This window comes from Bemisia tabaci, chromosome 6 (assembly GCF_918797505.1).
Source record: "Bemisia tabaci chromosome 6, PGI_BMITA_v3".
Lineage (NCBI taxonomy): Eukaryota > Metazoa > Arthropoda > Insecta > Hemiptera > Aleyrodidae > Bemisia > Bemisia tabaci.
Genome location: NC_092798.1, coordinates 49,693,508 through 49,708,283, shown reverse-complemented (window position 1 = coordinate 49,708,283; position 14,776 = coordinate 49,693,508). Strand labels below are relative to the sequence as shown.

General features: G+C 38.6%; 1 protein-coding gene across 1 annotated transcript in view; it reads right to left on the bottom strand.

Moving 5' to 3' along the window:
* LOC109034765 (protein turtle homolog A) overlaps positions 1–14,776 on the bottom strand; it is a 539,517-nt gene that overhangs the window by 121,115 nt on the left and 403,626 nt on the right. Inside the window, exon 4 of the mRNA XM_072301836.1 lies at positions 10,534–10,742. Within this exon, the coding sequence (XP_072157937.1) occupies positions 10,534–10,742 (209 nt within the window). The remainder of the gene's footprint in view (positions 1–10,533; positions 10,743–14,776) is intronic.

Genomic DNA, 14,776 nt, shown 5'->3' with positions numbered 1-14,776 from the left:
AACAACTTGTAAACCAAAAATTGAATAAAATGGGTTTGTTGCACGCAAGAGATACAGCCAACTGAGTACACTATTTAAAGGTAAATTTGCGCTATATTTCTCGTTTTCATGGGAGTTTCTCCAAAAATTCCTATATTTCCTCGGTTTTTGGTTGATAAGAGCCCTTACGTGGTGAAATAAACTCCGAATTTAAGATATTTTAAAGTCTTCAATTTTTTGACGATTGGCAACCATTTTTCAGGGTTCTGCTTTCAAAGAAAAATATATAATCATTGATCTTAGAAAGAGATTTTTCTTCATCAGGGAAAAAATTAAAGGAATAAAAAAATGGAAAAGTTATTTTTTAGCTACTGACAACGCAGTCCCTCCCTACAGCAGAGTAAACACTTTCTTCGCAAATACAAAACAAGTTGGTTTTTGCAATCGCTAGCGATAGCAATATTCGTCATGGGAACTTTTGCTTCTGGGATATGAAAATTTTAAGGTACAGTTCGTTTGTAGTATCTTCAGAATTGAAGGGGCTATGTAATTTTGTGTCGACATCTCTTTTTTAACATTTTTAATTTTTTTTCTTTGCATACAAGAAAGCTGTTATTTACCAATTATTTATTTTCGTTGGATTATGTATGGTTTTTGGAAGTTAACGCATTTAACTTTCAGTTTCGTTTTTTCGGCGTAAAGTATGATATTTTTACTCTACGCATATGCCCGAATACGCATCATAACGACGGTGAAACTACCAAACCACGTATCTCGTTTGCGGTGTTTAAAAATCTCCGCTCACATTTTATTTTTTTGAAGTAGACCAAATCAATATCATTCCTTGAAATTTTCACAGAATTTTCTCCGCACGAAGAGGAAAAATCACGGAAATTTTCAAGACTGGACGTTAAGTAGCTTTTCATTTAAAAAATAAAGTATGACAGGAAGTCTGCGACGTCGCAAACCGAGATACGTGGTTTGGTAGTTTCACCGTCGATAAGTGACCTATGTGCTTCCTAAGTTGCCATTTTTTTCATTCAAATAGATGTAACCGAAATGTTAGATGTGTACTACCTATACTACTTTCATGTCATTGCTTTATTTATTTATTTACTTTTTGCGTAGGTATAAATTGTTATTTTTTGCTGAATTTTGGAGAAAATATTGCTTTAAGAACGTGGAATGTAAATTAATTTTATTGAAAAAAGAAAATACCATCATTAATTTGGGCGAACAGAGAAAATATACATCAATATTTGGGTCAACATCTCCCTGATTATATAAAGGATGAATATATTAGTATTTCTGTATCAAAAAACTTAGCTTTTGTCTTCAGAGATACGATGATTCTAGTCCCAGTCAATTTGTTTTATTGAAAAAACAAAAAAACAAAAAATAAATAATAAAAAAAAAAAAAACAACTGAAATGTTAGACATACTATTTTCATGTCTTTCTATTTGTATCAATAGGTACTTTTTGCTTAACTTACGAACGTTGAATGCAAATTAACTTTATTGAAAAAAGAAAATAACGTCATTAATTTGGGGGAACATGTGGCTGATTATATGAAGAAGGTATATTCCAGTATTTTTGTTTAACATATTAACTCACGAGAAAATGTTCGTACATTTATCATCTACTATTAATTATTTTTTGATGATTAGTCTAAAACATTCAATACAACCATTAAAAAGTAGTTTCCATCGTCGGGTATCGAACTCCCGATCGCCGGGTGCCCGCACCGAATCAAAAATACGAGGCGGTTTAGTCAACTAGGCTATGACGGATCCACGTGAGCGAGAGTAAAAATAGCATACAAAAGACTCAAGCAATGGGCGGGACTTATCACAAGAGACTGCTTTTGGGATGATATGAAGCGCATTGCTGTATTGCTGTAGGAGCCATGGTTCGCACTGTTTTAATGCGTCTCGAGGTCCATCCCAGCACGCATTCCGATCGCGGCAGTTGAGCTAAGGCAATATTTGCGTATCCATGAATTAAATCAATCAATCGAGCTCTGATTTTGACTTCTTTATCCGTAACGAGTCCTCCAGAACAATTTTCCACCTTGTACGATGGTTATTATTTCTTTACTTCTATTTTTCAAATTTGAGGTGGGATAATGGCGGCTTCTCAAGAACACCGAGGTAGGCGATCTTTTGCACCAACGAACAGAAAACTGATGGCGAAAAATAACCAATCAGAACCTCCCAAAAAAAAGAATTTGCCTAAAAACGGAACTTCGTGGTTCTGCGCAGATTTACCAGTCAGACACGACATCTCGAGGTGGAAAAAAACTCGCTGAAAGCGAATTTTAGCAATCAACACAACTTGACGTAGAGACATGATTGGCTAAAAAATACAACGGTTTTTGATACATCGGAAAATCAACCAAAAATCGGAGACTGGGCGAAACGCTCAAGGTCGCAGAGGTATAGGGAATCCCATAGCGAAAGCAACGGAACGATTCTAATATCATGGGGAACTCCGTTCCCATGACAAAATCAAATACTGTCACCGGCTACCGCGTTTCGTGTAGGCGGATCATTACATAGGAATCTTGTGAAAAGAACGGATATCCCGTTCTATAATGCATTGAAATTATGTTGTTTTTAGGACCAAGGCTTTGTAAGCGAACAGTCACTTTGCAGGTACACGCAGTCCCTTTTTCACTTTCTTCATTATTCACAAGTTCAAATGGACACGCACTCTATTTTCCGGCGGATGCTGATAAACTGAGCCGGTAAAATGCTACGAGAAGCGCTGTGAACTCATGAACCTGTGTAAATTCTCTTCCTGGGTGCTTTTAACCGAAACTTCAAAAAAAGCTTGAAAGCGATGGAAGACATTGTCTATTATTTGTAATCCCATCGCACTGGCTTAAAACTTTGATGTCTATCGGAAACATGTCTCCGTATCGACTGTTAAAGTGCAAAACCACGTTTTTCCATCGCGGTGTTTCAAAATTTCTTCTCATATATTACTTTTTCAAAGAGAGACAAGTCAACTTTTAGCTTAAAATTTATGAAAAGTATTTTGCTGACAGAGAGAAAAAATCAAGGAGGATATTGATAAAATGCATTGACTAGTTTTCCGAAGAAAAAAAGAAATTCAACAAGAAGTCTGCAAAATTGCACTCGAAGGTACGCGATTTTGCACTAAAGCCATCGATCGGTGTTTTTTTTCTACGTTTTTTTATGAACGTGAGAAAAAATAAACAAGTCTTTCAAGAAACAGTCATTAAACCTATTACGCACGTTAATGAAAGTACACAGAAAGTGGAGTCATTTGGGGGGGGGGGGGGGCGGCAAAAATACCCCCTTCCGTCATGCGTTTCAGAGGGCCTATATAAAAAAAGAGAAAATTGGGATCGATTTGCTGAAGTCTTGACTTTTGAACAATCTTACAATATTGACGGTTATTAAATTAACTTTAATTACGCGTTGCTGTCATATGCAATCATCAAACTATTCATTCCTTTGCTTATGTATCATGCTAGGGGTTATGCCAGGTTACTTGCTGCCCTCTCCCAAGGTTTTGGTAAAATGACGTTACTGCACACAGCTTTTTCATCGAAACCATTCAAAACATTACGGACAATTAGAAAAACAGGCATTAGCGCTTTTTAGACGATCCGCTACAATTGGATCGCATCAAACAGCAATGAACCAAGCCACATCACCTATATTGCCATATTTAATTGGACAATTTAATTTTTTACTAGAAAACGGCTGTACGGATTTTTGTGCAAATTTCAGGGAATTTTCTGCAAATTACGATGCAAAATTCCTTAAAATTTTCAAAGGAATCCGTAAAAACATTCTCTTGTAATAAATCAAATTTCCCGATTATTTTGGCAATAGCTGATGGAGCTTAGTTCATTTCTGCTAAAAGCGGTCCAATTACAATCCGGACTTGTGGATCATGATTTCATTTACTGGTAATTATTCCCTGCAGGGAAATGGCAGGGGCCTTGTTCAAGGGGAAGGAGAGGATTTTGGAGAATAAGCGAGGCAAGGAGTTGGGGACTGGAGCTGGTTAGGAAGAGGGGGAATGGGGTATAATGGTAATCGTCGCTGTAATCATATTCATATGACATTAAATCAACACGAGTCAACCGACCCACTGGCTTCCCCTGTCCCCACTTTAAGCCGTCCCTTTACCTCTCCGTAATCCCACACTTCACGTTGAGAACATCTTTCGTCAACGTGCGTTAACCTCTCACCGAAATTGCGCTGAAATGCTGAATGTTGAATGGGCGCGGGAGAGGATAGGGGGGGGGGGGAGAAGCTAGGAAGGGCGCCGCAACCCAAGGTTTTCGTGGATTTTTTGCCTTGTTTTCCTTCCATCGACGATGTTGCTATTTGGTGCTGGAATAAACGGACTTAATTTTGCAATTAGGAACTACGTACAATCTCCGGCTCATCCGAAAAAACGCGTATGTGCGTGGAAAAACAAATGGTACATACGCTGTTTCTAGATCGAGCCTGAAATTGTGGTTCCGAATCGTAAAATTTGGTTCATAATGCGTTCGTCTTGTGATTCTTCCACTATCGATTATCGATATTTCCCCCCATTTGAAGCTATGCTATGGTAAATAATCGATTATAGAGATACTCGATGCAAATATCCGTTTATCGATCTTGCACTGAAGGTTTAAATGGGAGATAAATCGATATATTGCACATCCACCGGCTCAAGTCCTCATTGATCCTCGTATAATCACACTGTGAAACCAAATTGGCCTCAACAAATGACCGATGGGCCTTTCATGTGAACTAAAGGAGTTATTCCATCTACAAGAGTTTCTTACTGGAATGGTTTTGGTATCCAAGCTTCTTATGTCAACATCATCTTGTGATTTATACAAGAGGTCTTGTCACTTAAAAAAAAGAAATTATACTTTGAAAAAAGGAGGCACTATATTTCTTCAAGTTCAGCGAACATTGTATAAAACAATGTCTAAAAGGTAGTAGCATTGAATATCTTGGTATGTAGGGTGTAGCCAAGTGCTAGAAATAATGTAACAATTTTTTTTTAAAAAAAACACTTACATTTTTTTAATAAACTTCGACCGAAGCTTTTCGAAGCAAGCGCTTCATCGTCAGGGTCACAAAGTACACATCACAAAGGCCATAATTTAATTTTAGACAACGTAACAGATTTCATTTGTAACAATTACCAATGTTAATCCAATGTTACCAATGAAATCTGTTACCTTGTCTAAAATTAAATTATGGCCTTTGGGATATATACTTTGTGACCCTGACGATGAAGCGCTCGCTTAGAAAAGCTTCAGTCAAAGTTTATTGATACATTGTAAGTGTTTTTTTTTATAAAATTGTTACATTATTTCTAGCACTTGGCTACACCCTACATACCAACACTATTTCTTGCTCATCAAGAAAAACACGTATCCGAATAGAGAGACTAAAAGCCAACAAGTTGCTTCTGAAATGAGTAAAAGACAGACTTTTCCTTTTACAAAATGCAGTCTAAAAGTTTTTCATTCAGTGACAAGCAGTCTTATCATGAGGACGAATGTTCTCTTGCATGTTCAGTAACACACATTTTTAGCACCAAATATCAACTTCCACCATGCATCTTCCTCCGGTGAAACGAACCACACAATGCACAATTAGCGCAATATTGCGATGAACATTTATTTTGCCTTACTCGAAACTCTTCTTAACCGTGAGGAAACATGCATCATAAAACATCGCGCTCCAGTTGCATCATACATAAAAGACGTAAATAAGCATAATTTCTTTAACTTTTAATAAAAATGCAAGAGCAGTTTCGAAACTCCCGACTGAAATTGCAGCGGTCGCGGTCCTCTGTCGCCTTGACTTTCATAAAAAGAGACAAGTACACTTCCGAAGTTCCACGGAACAAAATGTAAAAGTTATAAGCTCTGTATATAAGACAGCGTTTGAGGAATTCAACTGCGCTCACGACGAAATTAATAAAGAGTGCTGTATGATAAAAAAAAATGAAAAACACGTGAATAATCAAATATTCGGTGTATTTTACGAAACCTATACTATACATTACCTGATTTTTTTCTCTCACTATTCACTCATTATCGGCCGAACAAAGGTTACCCATAATTTTTAGTTTTCATACGAAATGGACGCTATTCCTGGCGTATGAGTGCTCATTTGCTATGTCATTTGAGAAAACTGAAGTAATATTTTAAAAAGAATTACGTAAAAATATTGTGTTTTGTTAACATTTTAAGCGAATATTGCGTAACCGAACATTGATTTTTATCATGTGAAATGCATAATTTGTATCAATGAAGAAATTTAAAAAAAGCCAACAAAAAAAAAAAAAAAAAAAAAAAGTTTGGTTACCTAAAAAAAGTATACAAAAGAGCACGATCTAAACAACAGCGTAAGTTTATATTATAGTTTCTGCGAAGAATGCCTAAATTACTTAAAAAAATTACTTCGCCTTCTCCATTCACTGGAAGTCCCAAATGGTTTCTTGGATCCATCTACACCTCTATAGGACGATTCAAACGAAGGAACGCAGACAATTCCCTCCATTAAACCAAGGAATGCACCCAGGTGACGAAACTAATCGAAACCACAATACACGTTGACGACACATCAGCTACGCAATCCGTCTTCAATTCCCCGAATCCTACGATCGCGAACCTAGTGAAGCAACGTGGAACTGAAAAAGAGACAAGGAGCAGAACCCGATGAATATAAATCGAACGTTTGTCTGCAACTTTATTGATAGGTAATTGGGTGCTTAAACGGGTTGGGAATGGGAAGACGGTGCGTTGAGGCGGCCCGGAATAATCTGGCGCCTTCCTTGGAGGAATCAAATTTATAAACATGTAATGCCGGGAATTACATGCACGGGGGCCTGCACAGAGGAGCATAATTTAATGGGCATTATAGCCTCCCCGCGGAAACACATCCTCGAGGTCTTGACACAACGGGAGCTTTTAGCGACGTTGTCATTTGTAGAATATTACTAAGCTGTTCTTTGATTACGTCATAGATAGACCTTCATCAAGAAATTCCTACCCTAGGAATAACTTAGATCGATTAAGAATATCCGATAACAATTTATCAACCCATGCGCTGCTGAGAAACTTCAACATAATATCTTCTTGATGGCATACTCAAGAATGTCTCTGCCTAAATCGGGTCACTTTTTTCTCTGATCAAATTGAAAAATAATGCTAGACTTTATTGAATATGGATGCTAGAACTTAATGAGTTTTTGGATTACCGTTCTCTTTTTGTGCTGTGGTATCTTGATTTATTTTGCGAGGAAAGCTCCGTTTTCTTAAAGTATGCCTGCCGTTCGTAATATGTTGGAGTTCAATTTTGTTTGATACTGTGCAACACGTTTGTTGTGAAATAGTTGCTAGAGGAGCCGTGGTACGCAGGGCGCGGCGGCCAGCCGGCCAACCCGCGACTCGCATTAGCGCTTACAAACCTAAGGGGATACTTCAAACATTGCGCAATGCTTGGAGTATCCCCTTAGGTTTGTAGGCGCCAGCGCGCATTTTGCTCTGACAGCACGCCGCTCGCGCTCCACTCTGTATTAGGCTCTAATATTTAATCTCTCGGAGTCAGCGATTTTCCAGTCACGATTTTGAAATGTTTGCACACTCTGCATGGATTATTCTCATTTACATTGATTTAAAAAAAGATATATTAAAGGAAAATACAATGTGTGATTTTTGTAAATATTAATGTGATTCCATGTCCAATTTAATGATTTTCAAGGCACTTTAATTTTTTTTTATACTTTGTGCTTTTACTGTGATGCAGTGTGGTAAGCACGCAACCAAACGCTCAAAATGGGACGAATTTCACTCTAAAAGATTGATGTACAAATGGGTCAAAACCAATGGGTGCTCCTTGGTTTTTTTCTCTCTTTTTTTCATTTTTTTATAGTTCCTTTTAACATAATTGCGGTTCATGGAGATTAATTTCGATGCCATCGCTTGAAAAAGGATTTACAAATATTTGCCACGTTTTCAAAATGCCAATGTTTTTAAAATGAAGTAATATTTTCATTTGAAAACAAAGTATGTGTGGTGTATACTTTATTTCAAAACTCTTAAGAATACGCTGGAAAAAACACATTGGATCTAGACTCCAGCCTCTTAAAAACATCGACAAGAAAAAGTACTCTTGATTCAATCAGAATCTAGCTTAAATCAAGAACCAAGCCTCTTAATTTAAGCGGATTTCGTTTTGATTCAAGCAAAAATCCGATTAAATCAAGAATATTTTTTCCTGTCAATGTTTTCAAGAGTCTGGACTCTAGATCCAATGTGTTTTTTTCCAGTGTAAAAATAACACCAAATATGCACCAATGATAATTTGAGAAAATGAAGCAAAAGAAGAAAGAACTATTTCATTTAAAAAATGAGTTACCATAGAAACACGTCCTTCTTTCTCAATTTTTTCATTTCGATATTGTTAATATAATTTCACATGCGGACTAAAATATAACGGTCGGGCCAAGTCAATTTTGCTTATTTTACGCGTGGATGTAAACTGCTGGACAAAACAGATGCGCGGACAAACAATCGTTACCGCGATGTCCTGAAACCGTCATAATTATACCGCTAGAAATCTGATGATAGCTTTACTATTGGTACTTGCATCTTTGGAGATGGAATACACCCAGAAATATTGTAACTTTTACCATCCTCTTTTACTCGTGCGGTACCAAGAAATGTATACTATCCGCAAAATCTACCACCCCGACCTCTCCGAGCACTAGTCGCGGGCCAGACCTACGTTTGATAGCAAGCGCAAAAACGTTGACGAAATTGCATTGTATGAAAATGACAAATCGACAATTTCGCGAAAGGAGTCTCTTGAAATGCGCATTTGAATGCTTTAATTGCTCCGAGAAACAGCTTGGATTGCATTATCATCGCACAAAACGCAGCCCGATCCGAAAAAGAGCTCAACCCCCAACTCTCAAAACCCCGTTAAGAACCAGGATACAACCCCACCGGAGAGCTCGTCTCGAAATCCACTTACGTCTTTTTGTCATCACCGCGACGCAAAGATGAAACGGAGCTCTTGACCCGGTCTCTGCTCGTGGTAACAGGTTACTCCACTCGAGAGCAATTTAACAAAGGCATCCGAGTGAAACCTCTCGTGCGCCTTGGTGGTTATGCAATCTTACTTGCATTGGGGTTCATCTTAAAAAGTAGTTGGACCTCTAGTGCGACGGACGTGGGGAAAATGACTCTGCATGCATGTCACTCGCTCGCGTCCTTATTTCAATTTGAGTTTTTCTCTCCGAGGCTCCGAGGGCTGATAAAGGAGGCAACGTGGACGGAAGCACGTTCTCGGCTTCAACCTAGATTCTTCGTTTTTTCATTCATGCCAATTAAACTCTTGTCGTACGTACGCTACGGCAGGGCTATCGTAACCACTTTGTTTGACGCTTCAAGCTCCGGTTGAGAGGTGCAATTCGGTGTGAGGTTGAGTGGGTGTTGGATTAAAGGCGTGCGCAACGGGATCCGTTTGACGGATGTGTTCGGAGTTTTTCGGGGAAGTTGTGGGTCTACTTGCTGGAGAGGCAGAGAGTCGTTGCAATGAGTTTTCTGACTCTTGGAATCTCCCGCTGACAAAAAAAAAGATTGGTAAAATTTACCATTCCTTCACGCTGTATTTCATACAGCGTGAATTCGAAGTCGATTCTGCCGGAGGAATGGTATTACCTGTACCAGTATATAGTAACGTTTACCTTTCTTCTGGCAAAATTGACTCTGAATTGACGCTGTGTGAATTACAGCGTGAAGGAATGGTAAATTCTACCGATTTTTTTTTCAGTGCTGTTTTTGTCTCGCCTAAAGGAGCATCCGAGAGCATCTCTCTCTAACTTTAACTCTTTTTACCATTTTTCTCGCTTGATCGCAGTATACACTCGAGTTTTTCAGAGCCTTATCAGATATAATCCGATGACCATTTCTCCTTTCATTTTGTTTGCTGTCAGCTTGTTGAAAGTATGTGTTGAATTTTTCAATAAAAATCAAAACAATATAGAGGTATCCAAAACCAGCGTCCAAGCGTAAATGGCGCTTGTAAGTTTTTGGCCGGAAGGTGACAAATTATTAACACCAATAGCTTTTTCTCAAAACCACATTTTTTGGGAATGCAAACTGCGAGGACTGCTGCGTGTGGGGCTGGAGGGATAACTCCTGTTAACTTCGACATGTTACTGCGTATTTCTCCGAAAATATTCAAACAACTTTTGTCCATGCTCCTCAGTTCAAAAACACTCAAGGCTGAGTTATTAAAAACTCAATCTTGAGTGTTTTTGAACTGAGGTAGTTTTTCCCCGCGAACGCTTATAATATGTGGACGTCTTTGATTCAAAAGACACTTTATCCATTCTAACATGAGCCTTGAGATCCATGAGAGTAAATGCATGGCAGGGCTCGTGCCACAATCGATCGAGCTCCTTTTGATTGAAGTGTGTCTATATTATTGTCCTCGTTCGAACTGGGCCGTCGTTCGTGGAAGTTTAAGGGATCTTGGGACAAAACTCACCGACGACTGTGAAGTTGACTTTGGAGTTGCGAGTGGGCGAGTTGAGGAAGTCGACTCGGCATCGGTAGACATCCTCGTGAGCCAGGAGAACTTTCTCGATGACCAACTGAGCCGGGCTCGAGGAGCTCCGAAAAAACGCTCCCTTCCCGAACACGTTGTCCGCTGACCAGGTCTTCGGTTTTCCCTCGGGGTGTCCACGCAAATCGTAACTGAAAACAAAACAACCATCATCAAAATCAATCCATTTATTCGTCTATAACTTTACGTTACTCAAAACTACATATTTCAAACTAGAAAACAAACCATGAGTTCGCGCAAATGCACCCCTTGAAAAATCCCGTATCGTTGGGGGGCTGGGGAGTCAGCTTCATTTCCTCATATCCATCGGGCCACTCAAGATTCATCCCTCAAATTTTGAGTGACGACTTCTGGGTGCCTTTCAAACGCAAATTAAATCCCCCCTTTTAATCGCGATATCCCTCCCGTACCATCTCTATAAGCCTCATGGAGAGAATGAGATGGATTTTGAAAACTGCGAACTGTTTTCAACCCACCTTTTATTAGTTTCGAGTGAATTTTAATTTTTTTTTCTTTTTTAAAAAAAATATGAATAAACATCCAGAATTGGACTTTCAGCTGGGATTTAAAGCTCTAGAAAATTGTACTAGAAGAGGATGATTCTTTTAAGATAGGCTTCATGCGATAAAACACGTATCCATCGATCACCAAAAAGAGTGATTGTTATTCATTAAAAACCCGCGCACAGAGAAGTAGCTTTTTGAAGAGACAGGTTGTAAGTATGTTTGAAAAAGATATAATGGCCCATAAAAAGTAACAAGGGCCAGTGTTTCGATTTGGCAATAAAACTTCACTGTCAAAGTTTTGAGTCAATTCGGCTCGGCCGACAGTATAGACAAAGCACTTTCCATTTCATGCTCGATTCACCCGCAACATTGCCATTCCAATGGAAATCGTCCCTTCAGAGAGGGTTCAAGTTTCAATCTGGCAGCAATGCCCACGTGTAACGCTTCAAAGGGTCGATAACTTTAAAATATTTTCCGTTAGAAGGAGGGAATCGGAACGAAACGCCGCGGATGAAAGCCTCAAACTTCTGCGAGTTGTCCAAATATTAGAAATAGCAAAGAAAGAATCGCGTAAGCTCCTTACGGAGGTTCAAGTTTTTAATGAGAGTCGGTTTTCAATTTTTGAATACTACAGAGGGAAAGTTTGAATCTTCCCTCTTCGAACGCCACGCGCGCCTTCGCGAAGTTGAGATGAATTCGCGGACAAGTAGGCGGGAAACCCAATATGTATCTTCCCCATTTCTGCGCCTGAGTTTTGAGCCCGGTTGAGGGCAAAATCGGAGCTGTTTTTAAATGGAATAGAATGAGATAGAATTTTTAAAAGAGGAAAAATATGCGCTCAGCCACATGTTTCATGGGATATTTATTTCATTCAATATTTCATTTTTCTAAAACTTCAATTTACAATGGGGAGCTACTATTTACACTGGAAAAAAAGACACATTGGATCTAGAGTCCAGACTCTTGAAAACATTGACAAGAAAAAATACTCTTGATTCAATCAGATTTAAGCTTAAATCAAAAGGAAATCCGCTCAACTTAAGAGGCTTGGTTCTTGATTTAAGCAAAAATCCGATTGAATCAAGATTTTTTTTTCTTGTCGATGTTTTTAAGAGTCTGGACTCTAGATCCAATGTGTTTTTTTTTCCAGTGTAAATACATTCAGCGTATACAGAATATGGGCTACACTAAGCAGAAAGGAATCAAGCCACATAAGCTATTGCAGAATTTGATTCGGCAATTTAATTTTTTATAAGAGAACGTTTGTGCAAATCTAGAAAAAAATTTAAGGAATTTTCTTCGTACTATGCAGAAAATTCACTGAAATTTGCACAAAAATCCGCACAAGCGTTTTCATGTAAAAAATTCATTTTCCCAGTTAAATTTGGCAAGAGCTGATGAAGCTTGGTTCCTTTCTGTTTGACGCAGTCCATGTATGTTTCTATATGTACTTTCAAAGAGAAACAGCGCATGTAATTGAATCCAAAAATCTTCAGTTCAACATTGCTCTGTAAGTCAACATTATCCCCTTACAATCGACCCTATTTCACTATCTTGCCCAAAAATCTGTGGCACACGTATGTATATTCAAAATTACTTCCCTTCAAATATCCATCCTCTAAGTTCTGATGATCCAAAAGTAATTACCGAAATGTTGAAGCTCTTCAAGCAAGTTTCAAAAATTTAGGGTTATTTCCTGGTCTCCGACGTAAATAGCCAAGTTGATGATCGTCGTAGTGAATTAACTAACAAACTATACATACTGTAGATGGAAACAACGCATCTCCAATTAGAATTCTCACGCAGATGGGAGTATTTACTGATACTTTTTGCAAAATGTAGTTCATTTTATTCATGACTAGCAACTTCCGAAAATCTATAGTGAGTTCTTCGCCAGCACGACAGTATCGATGGTGAAACTGCATTATTTCAGTTTGCGGCGTTGCGGCCTTATTCCATTCATACCCCATTTTCTACATCGAAAACTACTGAACGTTATTCCGTGAAAAATTTTTTCTTGATTTTTATTTTGAGTTAAAGCGTCGTTTCTTGACAACATTTTTTTTTCTTTTTTTTTGAATCCGAGCGGATTTAACTTAAAGTCAGTTTTTTTGGGTAAAAAAACCGTCGTTATGCTATCGTTATGTTTAAGTTAAAAAACTATAGCAAAACAACGTTTTTTTTTTTACTAAAAAAAAATTTGTCGACAAAAAACGACGTTTTGAGTCAGAATAATATCTCCGAAACAATATCTGCAACGTTTCTTGAAAACTTCGGTCACTTGTTTCTCCGAGCGACGAATATTCTGCGAGGATTTCAAGCCATGATATCGGTTAGGTCTTCTTACAAAAAATAAAATAGGAGCAGAAATTTTGAAACACCTGCACAACTGAGATCCTCATTTTTGTGGTTTCACTATCGACATGGCAACAAATATGGGTTACTTGGAAGCTCGGCGGCGGAAGCAGAACCCGGAGACGGGAAATCGGAGATCGTTAGATCCCCTCAGAGTGGATTTCAATAAAAACAGACAATCGCTCTCTATTATTCTTACACGATATTACTTTTGCTCGAGTGTGGAGCGCACAATCGAGGCATCCCAGTATGCTCCCGTTACCGCCGCTGAGCTTCATTAACCTCAAAGTTCGGATCCATTGCTGTCAGATTGTGCTGGGAATCAGCACAATTCCTTATCCAAACCCATGTGAAATATCCGTGTTTTAATGCACAACCTGGCAACCTTGTTCGGATCTCATCCTTGAGGGCGGACACGGGACGCACGAGGAAAGGGAAAGAGAGAAGGAGGGTTGAAAGTACAAAACCGGCAGAGTGCTGCCGAATAGTCGAAAGAACTGCCATGATAGTGAGAGAGCAGTAAGTGTCAAATTTTCGATTCGAGTTTCTTTCAAAATTCGTCTAATCTCTTTTAGATAAAATAGCCGAAATAACTAAAACAGCAAAATTCATTGACTTAATTGTATTCAAAGGAGACATATGAAGAAGCTGTAAGTGCGTAAAAAATGGCGTAGTTTAAGGCAAGACAGAAGTTAATGAAAATATTCCTCCAGAGAGCCAATGAAAATAGTGATTTCAAGTAAACTCGTAATAAGTAATGGAACTTAAGATTCTGGTCAAATTCTGTATTAAATATTCATTCGGTCAATTATTACGAATTTGTGATGGATAAATTATACATCAATGCAAAACCGCGCAATCACAAGAAATTTCGATTGCAAAAAACACTTGGACTCAGTTCAGAACCTTGACGTAAATATAATAAGATTATGTACCTGTTTACATTGAAACTGTCAAACAGCGATGATAGGAAACTTAACTTACGGGACCCACGAAGCGGACCTTCGAAGGCGCGAAGCACCCTCTATGGGTGGGCCGCGTAGCGACCAGGGGGATAACCCCTCGTTTCCTCATGGGCAGCAACACTCATCGTACCTCATGAAGTATTAAAGGTCTTTCGAAAGAGCGGTTAGGAGCATATCTGCTGGAACTCAACCGATAACGCCTTCAAATCCGCGTGATACCCCACGCACTACTCCAAGGTTAGTTTAGTTGCTTAACCCAACCTAACCCAAATTCGCTCGACTTCGCTTGACAATCCTCGAAGTTTTGAGGACGTTTTAGAGAAGTTAGGATACACACAT